This window comes from Emys orbicularis, chromosome 7 (assembly GCF_028017835.1).
Source record: "Emys orbicularis isolate rEmyOrb1 chromosome 7, rEmyOrb1.hap1, whole genome shotgun sequence".
NCBI classification, from domain to species: Eukaryota; Metazoa; Chordata; order Testudines; family Emydidae; genus Emys; species Emys orbicularis.
This window is the reverse complement of record NC_088689.1, coordinates 87,070,399-87,082,584: the sequence shown is the minus strand read 5'-3', so window position 1 is coordinate 87,082,584 and position 12,186 is coordinate 87,070,399. Positions and strand designations below refer to the sequence as shown.

The following is a 12,186-nucleotide window of genomic DNA, read 5'->3' as shown; positions in this document are numbered from 1 at the left end:
GTGCATACAAATCCACTACTATTGGAGCTGCCTTCTGCAGTGAAGGCTGGTCTAAAGTCATTGAATATGTTTATCTGATTCAGCTTTGCCAAGCAGGAATAGACAGTGAAGGGGAGTTTTTTTATTAATTCAGGGAACTAAATCAGTGAGGGCCAATTTTTGAGGTCCTAATTTGGGTAAATTTCTACTGATGGCAATGAGTTTGTTTTAGATTTACAATAGAGACCTAAGAGTGTCCATTCAAAGTCACAGGCTCCCTTGACAGTTCTTGAAAACACAGTTTGTGGGAGTACGGACATGGGGATTTGGCTCTTACTGATGTTATGGCAAAAGCAAGAAAAGCCTCTTTAAAACATCGTCAATCATTCTGGTTGTTCTGTTACCCTCTCCCAAGTACCAATATCCTGTATATTTGAAGCAGACCTGACAAAGCATGAGAGACTCTGCAGTAGGGAACCATCCTGCTCTGGCCCTAAGAAATAAGCTGTTCCTTTTTTTTTTTTTTTTTTCCTTAGGTTTCTGTATTAAAAGTAGTACTCATAAAATGGGGTGTGTTTTGTTTCCTGAGCCTTTTGACTATGGAAGCTGACTGTGTTTTTACTTGTGGAACAGTGCCTTTTCGCAGTTAAGCTCTGATTACATTAAAACCCCAAGATTACCAGAGGCAGAGTTCCAAAATCAAAGAGAATTTCTTTCTTTCAACACTGCCCTGTTTATGGTTCCCAGGCATTGCAACATCCTTCAATGAACCTGTATAAGAGGGTTATTTCAAATAATTTTTTTAAAGCTGTTTATAGAAACTGACTTTGTGTAAATATTTAAATTTTCTTTTAACAAATAGGGTAACTTTAAAAAAAAAACTCTCTTCAAAGAGAACGTTCTGATCTGTTGAGTCAGAAGAAAGGGTCATCATTGGCTTGATGAGTAAATAGTTTGCAAAACAAGTAATTACAAAAAACTGGATAAATGTGTGCATCATCTCCACATCCGCAGACTAATTTTACGTAGCTTTTTAAATCCTGAAAGCATAGTTGAATGTTAGGGGCACATATTAGGTAAGGTTTACCCAGGTTGAATAGTCTTTTACAGAGACAACATCCTTGGTTATGAAAGCTAAACTAACCAGTAAAATATATTTTAGCCTCTGTTCTGTGTTAAAAATACTCCTCTATCCCGATATAAATTGACCCGATATAACACGAATTCGGATATAACGCGGTAAAGCAGTGCTCCTGGGGGGGCGGGGCTGCGCACTCCGGTGGATCAAAGCAAATGCGATATAACGCGGTTTCACCTATAACGCGGTAAGATTTTTTGGCTCCAGAGGACAGCGTTATATCGAGGTAGAGGTGTATTTGCACAAGTTATACAAAGCCACATGAAACTTTTTCTTACACCATCACAGTTTCTTGCCATGTTAAGTTAGTAATACAGTAATTACCTGAAGGAACTCTGGATGAGTTTTAATTATACAATGCTGACTAGCTCTAGATTGTACATTGGTATTTGGTTGATACATGTGCTGTCTCTCTCTGAGAAGAAGTATGGAGAAGTCTTGCATCTCGCATTAGTTTGACCTTGCTGTGGCAAGATCAAAGCCAGCCACATCTGTTCAATGGTGCATGTCCTCCTTGAGATAAAAATATATGGAACCAGAATGTCTTTCCCATGTTGACTAAATCAAGGTATAGAGAACCTTCTCAATCAAGCTAGAGCCTGTTAACTATCTTGAGTAGGTAAGTCCCTGGCAGACTGCGAAGAACTACAAAAGGATCTCTCAAAACTGGGTGACTAGGCAACAAAATGGCAGATGAAATTCAATGTTGATAAATGCAAAGTAATGCACATTGGAAAACATCCCAACTATACATATAACATCATGAGGTCTAAATTAGCTGTTAGCACTGAAGAAAGAGATCTTGGAGTCATTGTGGATAGTTCTCTGAAAATATCCACTCAGTGTGCAGCGGCAGTCCTGTGGAACTCCTTGCCAGAGGATATTGTGAAGGCCAAGACTATAACAGGGCTCAAAAAAGAACTAGATAAGTTCATGGAGGATCGGTCCATTAATGGCTATTGTCCAGGATGGACAGGGATGATGTCCCTAGCCTTTCTTTGCCGGAAGCTGGGAATGGGCGAAAGGATGGATCCCTTGATTACCTGTTCTGTTCATTCCCTCTGGGGCACCTGGCATTGGCCACAGTCAGAAGACAGGATACTGGGCTAGATGGACCTTTGGTCTGACCCAGTATGGCCGTTCTTATGTTATGTTCTTATGTACCTGTTTACAAATGTCCTATGGAAGATTATCTCTGCTCTTTCAGAATTGTGAATGAGTGAAATGCCATGTGGTGGTAAAAACAGACTTCATGCCAATATCCACTTCTTGTCCACTTTAGAGCTTTATTAAAAGGAGGTTACCTATCTTTCCTCTCTGGTTTGCAACCCAGTGGCTGCTAACATTTAGTGATGCAATTTTTTGTGTGATTTGTCTTGTAGAGGGCTAAAGCCAGTGCCTGATGAAGAGGTTATTGAATTATATGGTGGTACCCAGCACATCCCACTGTACCAGATGAGTGACTTCTATGGCAAGGTATTGTAGGCAGCACTTCAGTGCATTCTTTAAAACTGATATGTTGGCTTTTACTATCAACTGGGAACCTTGCTGTGTAAGGAATAAGTGAGAGTGACTATAGCTTCTTCCAGATTAGAAAAGGACAGCACTTGCCAGTTTAAACACATTCTGCTTTTGTGGGAATTTACCCCAGAGTTTATTCCAGGGGGTATAGAAGCTGAGATCTGCCTGTGGAAATATATTTTTTTTAAATTGTTGGGGTATTGGTCCAGGACTCAATGGCTCTCGATGAAGTATGGTGTATTTCACATTCAGGTCATCCATTCAGTTCCAGCCCGCCTCATTAATGACAGTCATCAGGCCATTTAACAGCAGTTGATATCTGCAAAGAGCCAACATGTGTGTGTGTGTGTGTGTGTGTGTGTGCTCTAGTGAACAGGCATCCCAAGCATAGTTGGTACCAGGGTGGATTTGATTTACATCAAATTTACATTTGATTTACATCAAATCCAGCCAGGTACCAACTATGCTGGGATGCCTGTTCATGATTTAAATCACTAGTCAGGAAGACTCGATTTTAATCATGGATTTCTACATAAAAGTGCATTCTTGTTGATTGTTATAACCTTAATACATATTCTTCACAACTCCGAGATAGATGTAGGTTTCATTTTTAGAAGGTGCACACTATACATTTTTAAAGTGATTTATTTTGAAAACTTTTCAGATTAGTTTTACAGCTATATCAGAAAATGAATGATTGATTGTTTGGTTATTTCATTTACCAAAGGTTATTGAAGCAGAGATTTATGAAGTCATTGGGAGGTGAACTATCTCCAATTCAACAGGCTAATCATTAATATTTAGAGGATAATCTTGCCCTGCTGTATTCGGAGGAGAACATCACCAGACAGACATTTAAATTGTTTTATTTAACTAAAACAATGTTATGTATTCTGGATTTTTTTTCTCCAACAGCAAACATATAATATTTTAACAAAACAAGCATATGACTTTTTGAATTTAATTAAACATTCAAGTTTTTTAAAGTCAGGCTTGTTTTTGTTAAAATTGTTTTAAACTAAAATAGTTAAATGAAATAGTCAATTTTTTTTTTTTTTTTAAATATGTCAGCCAGGTCAACATGAGAAACTTAAAATATTGGCTTCTGCAGCTAACTCAATTGTCTTCACCTTCATTTTCCTGTTTGTTCATAATTGGAAAAGAAAAACAAGCTTTCCTGGTTTTTCAGGCCCCAAACGATTTCTCAATTTGGAATGAATTATTCCAAAGGAAGAAAATATTTTTTCTACACTGGCAGAAGAAGCTACTGTTAAGTGAGATTATCACTTCAGCAGTCTCTGAATCCAAGTGCTTAAGTGACTTCCACCAGTTCACTGGTGTGACTGTCTTTAAAACATCAGCTAACATCTATTTCTTGAATGGTTCACCCTTAGCTCTGAAGTTTATTATAGTTGGCATTATGGAGGGATGATGGCTATGACATGGACATCCAGCAAATTCCCTCTTCAGCAGTTAAGCTTTGACCCCGGTACCGAGTATTGAGAATATTTGCAAGAAAATGAACTGGAGATAGTGCTTGTCCCTTCCCCCCCCCCCCCTTTTTTTTTTTTTAATGCTTGTAATTTAACTGTCATTGCATATTTCTCTTTTTAAGATCTCACTCTGTTCCTTCCAAATTTCAACAGCATCAGCATAAAACAGCTATTTCCCTGCACTTTGTTCAAAGCTACAGAAATAGGCTTCAGGGTACTCCGCATGTGTTCAACATTTTCTCTTAAACCCAATGTTGAGAACTTTGGCTGTGACAGTGCCATCTATTTTGTCACGATTTTGTTCACAAACTGTCATCAGATTAGGCCAGTTCTTGATATAGTGCTCAAAACAGTCCGCTACTGAGTTTCATCGCACGTCTTGTGGGAGAGTGAGCTTGGTTCCTCCCACTTTTTTCAGAGCAGCTGTTGCAAAGTGGTTTACAGAAGTATTTTGCAATTTCAACATTAGCCTTTATTTCTGGAACACTGAAGTCTTTGGCTAGGAGGTGCATCAAATGAGCACTGCAACCGTATGTTATTAGCTTGGGACTCTCTTCTAAATAATTTCTTCTCATCTTGGATACATTTGCAGCACTGTCTGTGACCAAGCTGCGTACTAGACATTTGAATTTTTTTTCAAAGTTTGTTATAGCTTTTACTGCTACACCTCTACCCTGATATAACATGACCCGATATAACATGAATTCAGATATAACGCGGTAAAGCAGCGCTCCAGGGGGGCGAGGCTGCGCACTCCGGTGGATCAACGCAAGTTCGATATAACACGGTTTCACCTATAATGCAGTAAGATTTTTTTAATTTTTTTTTTTTTTTGGCTCCCGAGGACAGCATTTATATCCGGGTAGAGGTGTACTTCTTGTAAGTATTCTGCTGCGTGTGCATTTCCTGATGTATCAATTGTTTCTGTAAGGAAGACATTCTTCCCTTCTGTTGTCACACAAGCACATACAACAGGATCATTGTGGACATTGCTCCACCCATCAAGACTCAGGTTAACAATTTTACCCTCTAGACTTTTGCACACTGCTCAATTTCTCTTTCATACACTTTATCCAGCAATTTGCCTGTGACATCTGCTCTATTGGGTGGACTGTATCCTGGTATTAATGACTGAACCATGTTAATAAAGTGTGGGTTCTCAATCAACCGGAAAGGAGAGTTTGTTGCATAAACAAACAGGGCAATTTTTTCATCAATTACCTCTTTTTGTAATTTGCTGGTTCTTATCACAAACTTACCTATGGTTGTTTCTGGATGACGGAGATTTTTTTTTCCTTTTTGCTACAGGTGATATACTGTGGCTATGTGACATACATGATGTGACTGAAACACTGTCATTGGCAGATAACTCTGAAACTATAGAAAATGGTGGTGGTCTTGAAGGTAGATAGTCTTCAGAATCCTCTATGTTGAGGATGGATTCTCCTAAACAAAATAAGTCAATGCAGTTATTTAAGGATTATTACCATACTGCTGATTTAGTATTACTCATTACATTCACTGACACTCAGTACTACTTTAAAGGTGAAATTGTAAAAGGAAGATCTGCCTATTTCAGATATTTAAATGATATCATCTAAAATGATAGTACCATAGAGTAACAACTATATATTTTTTTCTCAAACATGAGAATTCAAGAATAGTTCAGAAGGAAGACAGGCAGTCCTTAAGAAAGAAGTATGAAATAAAAAAATTTACCCCCTGAAGATCCTGCATGTTCAGACATGTTCCTTTCATCTTCAACACAGCTTCCTCCTGAGAAGGAATACTTCTCATGATGTTTCGTTCGGGCAACCAGACCTTGCATTTCTTTGTTGTGCTGTTTGCATTTTGCACACATGCCCCTCTTTCCCACAGGTAGAGGAACTTAATTAAAATATTCCCAAACTGGGCCTCTTTTATGGCCCGCTGCCATTATAGGTTTTCCCTTCTAGTGAGAGAAAGTTATGTTAGATCTCAAATCAATGAAGGCTACCCTCAAAGACCTCAAGACTTCTGGAATATGCTGCTCAAACAGTTTAACATTTGTTTCTACTGCCTGTCCCTCCTGTCTCACATTATCTCCAGACTTCTCCTTGTCCAGATCTATTCTGCCCCCAACAATCTTCTATTCATTGAACTTTTTGAAACTTTTCACTTTTAGAGAGAGGTTCTGTGTACACAAATTTGCAGAGGGGCAATTGGGTTGAGGTCTATTATTTCTCACATTTATTTTATTTTATTTTATTTTATTTTATTTTAAAACATTTTTGCTGTTAACAAGCATGTTATCTCTGGAGACACAAATCCACAGTTTGAGAACTGCAAAACTAAGCATCTTTGATGGTATCTTCTAGACTGAGCACTGAGTTCCATTGAGTAGGTAGAAAGATTAACTTAAATAATCTATACAGAAGCCCCTGGAATCCCATAAAATTGGGTCCCTAATTCATGAACTATTGGAACTCATTTACAAAACTTTTCTTAAACATTACATGAATATATTGTCTCATACTATAAAATTAGAATTTATAATCCCTATTCCATGATGAGCTACATTATAGCTCAGATATCTTTAGATAGGTTTTTCATTCAAAAAGCATTTTTAAATGTTAAAAATAAAAGGTATGTTGGATTTAATACTTCCATTTGTCTTGAATACTATTTCCAGAGAATGAATGTGCATCGGTTAACCTTGAGCCTGGATTATTATTCAAGTGCGTGTATGAGCAGCACAGACAGCCAGAGAAATCCATCTGCCTTCAGCACTGCATAGGGCTCCAGAAACTGCTTTTTAATTATTCTCTGTGGATCAGATTCGCTGTGTTTGGGTTTTTTGCACAGTCAGAGGTCTGGCAATATTAAGTTTCTTCCACTGGCACCTTTCAATTTTGTCTACATTGGCTGAAAAGGAGCTGGGCTGGAGTCAAATGTTCTTTTTGGAAGAACTGTCTAGCTTCGTGCCATGCAGGGCCGGCTCTAGGCACCAGCAAAACAAGCTGGTGCTTGGGGCGGCACATTTTTAGGGGCGGCATGGCCGGCGCCAGAATGCCGCCCCTAAAAATGTGCCCCGGCCACCCTAGCTCAATTCCGCTGCTGCTGCCGCTTGGGCGCCACGGCGCGCGAAACAGCTGATTCACGCGCCGCTACTCGCCCTCCCTCCCAGGCTTGAGAGCCTGGGAGGGAGGGGGAGAAGCGGCGCCCGCGCCGCGGCCACTCGGAGTCTCCCTCTCCCTCCCAGGCTCTCAAACCTGGGAGGGAGGGGGAGATCCCGAGCGGCCGTTTCGCGCGCCGCTGCTCCCCCTCCCTCCCAGGCTTGAGAGCCTGGGAGGGAGGGGGAGAAGCGGCGCCCGCGCCGCGGCCACTCGGAGTCTCCCTCTCCCTCCCAGGCTCTCAAACCTGGGAGGGAGGGGGAGATCCCGAGCGGCCGTTTCGCGCGCTGCTTCTCCCCCTCCCTCCCAGGCTCTCAAGCCTGGGAGGGAGGGGCCACTCCGAGTGGCCGCGGCGCGGGCGCCGCTTCTCCCCCTCCCTCCCTCCCTCCCTCCTAGGCTTGAGAGCCTGGGGGGAGGAGGCAGGGCTGGGGATTTGGGGAAGGGGCGGAGTTGAGGCGGGGCCGGGGGTGGGGTAATTAAAAAACGGGGCGGAGGGGTGGCCAAAATTGTTTTTGCTTTGGGCGGCAAAAATCCTAGAGCCGGCCCTGGTGCCATGGAAGCTTTGGGAAAAACTAAGTTCATAAATCCCACCCCCAACCTCATTTCAGACCCTGAGTTAGTTCTGGCATTGGTGAATCATCTGGTAGCTGAACTGCAGGCTTCCTCCAAACATTCCAGTAATACCCCTGTAAGTCAGTTGTGCTAAGTCAACAACCCAAGGTCACTTTGATTTCTCTATCATGGGAAAGGCTAATCTGAGCTGTTAGCCCTTTGGAAAAGCAAATACTTTGTTTGTGGCCGAGAATTATTCACAGCTCTTACGTTGAGAGTATGTCTGTTTAGAATGTGAAATATCTGTACACACAGTACTCATAAATGTAACTTTTTGTGAATAGCAAACTTCCAAATTTTTTAGACTTGCACCTGCCTTAAGTATGCAGTATAGCTACAGTAGTACGTGTGCTCTAATATAACTAGCTACCTTTCTTTGTGATCTCTTAGACACATTAACTTTTTCATCAATTTTTTCCTTTTTGTTCCCATTTTTGATACCAGGGAGATCGTTTTACTTATTTTTTTAATTCTTCCCCCTTTTCACAAGGAGAAGCTTCCTTTGGTGATGAGCAATGAAGATCTGACTTGTTCAGGAGCCAGTCAATGATACTCTGTGCATGTTAGAGAGACAAGGTGGGGGAGGTAATTTTTTTTTTTTTTTTTTTTTTTTTTACTGGACCAGCTTCTGTTGGTGAGAGACAAGGTTTTGAGCTTACACGGAGCTCTTCTCCAGGTCTGTGTATGTGTGAGACACATGCAAAGGCCCCTCAAATATCACCAAACATACTCCAGTCCCTACTGGGGAATCGGGACTTAAATTTGCTCACATGTTGGGAAATCCATGGTAGATTTTATTATTGACTCTTGCTAGTAGGCAGATGACTGACACTTAAGCATGTTAAGAATTTATTACATGGATTAAAGGGCTAATGTGTATAATGCTTTTTATGGTTCCTTCTGGAAACAGTGCCCTGCCATGAGCTAAGATGAGCACATCAGTTTTAGAGAGGGTCAGGTTTATTTTATGGAACTAGAAAAAATGGAATTCTCCCTCTTCAGCTTGTTTATGCAGTGTTGACAAACTTGGTTGAACCAATCTTAATCATAATTAGGAGAAAAGTCTATTTTCTTATTCCCTTCCAGACTTTTAATATTATCATTCCAAACACAACAGTACACGTTGCATAGGATTTGTGTCAGAAAGACCCGGAGATCCAACAAGTCTCTCATCTGCCATTAGGTATTATTTCTGGTTCAGCAAATCCTCTCTACTGTATCTTTCACAGCTGAATGCAAACTTTTAAACTTCTTGTGTCTGTAGTGTACTTCGAAGGAATTATTCAATTCTAAACTATTAAAGACCAACTGAATTAAATAAAATGCATAATGAGAGAATTGGAAGTCTATATTAGAATCAGAAATATAGAACATCAGTGCAAAGTTCCTACAAGTACTTTCCGAGGAACTAAAGCTAATGTTTTCTGTGCTTCTGCTGATTGCTTACTAATTAAAACAGATTCCCCCTAAACTCCTGAAGTTTATCACAGATGTTTGGCTTGCCTTCTTGGTTTCTAACCTGGACCTATAAGGTATTTGTTAAAATCACTGTGCACAAATTTAAACTCCTTTGACTCTCCTTGCTGTAAAGGAGGAGAAGAAATTCCCTCACCATCACTTCATAGCTACACTGGATCTCTTTTTAATGATCACTTTCTAAGCTACGGGGGCTTGCAGTAAGGAGAGCAAAATCACTTTCAAAACCCATTTGTATTCTTTCTTGAGCTGAATATTTGCAGTATCCTTTGAAGAGCTATGAGACAGTTCGTGTCGGTGGACAGTAAATCCATGAGGATTTACATGCTTTTTTAGTTCAGAGGTGTAATATTGTGCTCTGAACTTCCAACTTTTTTTTAAAGCCTGGAAGGGAGAAGCATTAGAAGGGGGCTTGACTAAAGTATATGAATTACATTGGGGGGGGGGGGGGGGGCGTAGCAGAAACTGATCAGTCCCTCCTCCTTGTTATACAACTCCCATAGTATGAGGAGATGAGTATTCAGTTACTCTGTGGAATGCACTGTAATGAGGTCATGGAATAAATACTGTATTTTAAAAGGGCTTAGGTAATTCTATAACCAAGCTAAAATATAAATAAACCACTTTGTGGTCTAATCTCATAGACTTTAACATCAGGAGAGACCATCATGATCTCCTTGCCATAAGGTTCAGGACAGAATTCTTCAGACACCTCTTGACATTCTGTGGCTGCATACATGCATTCTATGGGGTTTTGGTTTTCCCCTGAAGTATCTGTTATTGACCTCTGCCAAAGGCAGGGCATTAGTCTTGATGAACCAATGGTTGGATTCAATAGACAGATTCAGTGTTCTTGTCATCTTAGTAGTGCCAGAATGCTCTTGTGCAATAAATATAATTAAATCTCTTCATACTGAAAGATGAAAAGTAATACAAGTTGTTACATCAGTTAATAAAGAAGGTGCTGTCTCTCTTGGATTAGATGTAAAAATAGGTCCTTACTACTTCTGGTCATTAACAATCACATGACGCTTTTGCAAGAGCAAAGGTCTCAACATGAGTCTCCTAACCAAATTCCAATCAAGGTAGCTATGTTTTATCAATTAAAATGTCACCTGTATTTTGACACTCTTGTAATAGATATCATCTAATACAATGGATGAACCAATGGACTCTTCCATCTGGGATGAAATGGAACAGTATCTTAACTTAACTCTGTGCAGGTTGCCTGGATGCAACACTTCTTTGTGGCCTGGTTTGAGGAACTGGCACATAGTTTCCCTCAGTAATGACTGGCCATGGAGGGGGAGGGGGAGGAGGAGGAGCTGTCATTGAGCTCTGAGGTAGTGCTTTTGTCACCATGGGGTTAGGAACACTAAACATCTGGAAAATGTTTCTGGAAACGCTCTATCTCTTGTGCCTGGTGAAAGATGCCTACTGCGTCTAGAGCGTTTGATGACATACATTTCTTAGTGAGTCAGCACTCTCCTTCAGGGGTACAGGCCTTCTATGATCACTTCCTCATATCTGTATACTATTTGTGTATACTTTCCATGTTACTCCCTTTATATGCATTGACTTTGAGGCCATGGACATGCTGGAGTGTGCTGGGCCTATAGGTCTCTATTTGCTAGGGAATTTGTTTATGGGTCAAACTTCCAGGCTCTGGGGTATGCAATTAGTGCACAGATATCCGTAATAGCTAGATAGACGATAGATTCTTGAGCAGTTCCAAGCACTTCCCAAACTGCTTTTCCGTCACCAGATGTCTTTAATTATTCTCACAGCCACTCTGGCACTAGACAAATGAAAAGCTAAATTACTTATTCATCTGCAACTCTCAGGAGAGATTTGGGAATCTCTCTTCCAAATTTTCGTACATCAGAAAGAGATGCAGTGGTGGTTATTTTGTATCTGTGTTCTGGCAAAGTCCTGTTGTATTTAAGAAGAGAGAGCTCTACATGTATAAAGCTAGCAAATCATATTAAACTAGAATTCGTGGTCCAAAAACTGCTGTTTGACAATGCGATCTCTAGAGTAACATCTACTCACAGCAGGGCCAAATTAGGCCCATAGACATTTAATTTTTTATTACTAATTTTATAACTTTTACAATAAACTCAGCGTTTGTATAATTAATGGGATTGAAATAACTGGGGAGCTATCGCGTTGTGTGGCAGGAGTTTTCTGACCATTGTTATCTTTTGGGCACACATTGTTTAAATCATTTTGCTACTTGTTGATCAGTTCAATACCATCTGAAACCTCACCAGGAGAATAATTAAGCATAATATTTTGAAGTGTTGATGCCTTTGCATCTGAGTGTCTTGAAACACATCATAAACATTTAACTAAGCCTCCTGGCACTCTTGTGAGATGGATGAGGGGGATTTACAGGGATACCTGTAGCCCCTTCGGGAGTGGAACACAACCATTTCTCAGTGCACTGCAATGTTGTACAGCAGTTCTGAACAGGAAGCGAAGAATACTGTATTAGGTTGGCTAATTCCCCATATCTTATAGAAAGTGCTGTGGTTATCTAATGACCACAGTGGTCAGGAAACCTGTTTTGTCAAGTGCTCCAAAGAACTGTTACATTATATAAGTACCTAATTTAAGGGCAGAGTGCCACCTTCTAAGTCGCTGATGCATCCAGCAGTACCTAGGCTTGCTTTGGAGGTCTCATCTGGAAACCGATGTGAGCCAACCCTAATTAGCTTGTGGAGCTGTGGGGGGGGGGGGGGGGGGGGCAGGGGTACAAGTTCCACACACACACCCTTTTAATTGGCATGGGAAACCATTCTGAACTCTTTAA

General features: G+C 40.6%; 1 protein-coding gene across 1 annotated transcript in view; it reads left to right on the top strand.

Annotated features, from left to right (window-relative positions):
- Positions 1–12,186, top strand: part of NT5DC2 (5'-nucleotidase domain containing 2) — a 62,003-nt gene that overhangs the window by 21,432 nt on the left and 28,385 nt on the right. Inside the window, exon 5 of the mRNA XM_065407956.1 lies at positions 2,500–2,593. Within this exon, the coding sequence (XP_065264028.1) occupies positions 2,500–2,593 (94 nt within the window). The remainder of the gene's footprint in view (positions 1–2,499; positions 2,594–12,186) is intronic.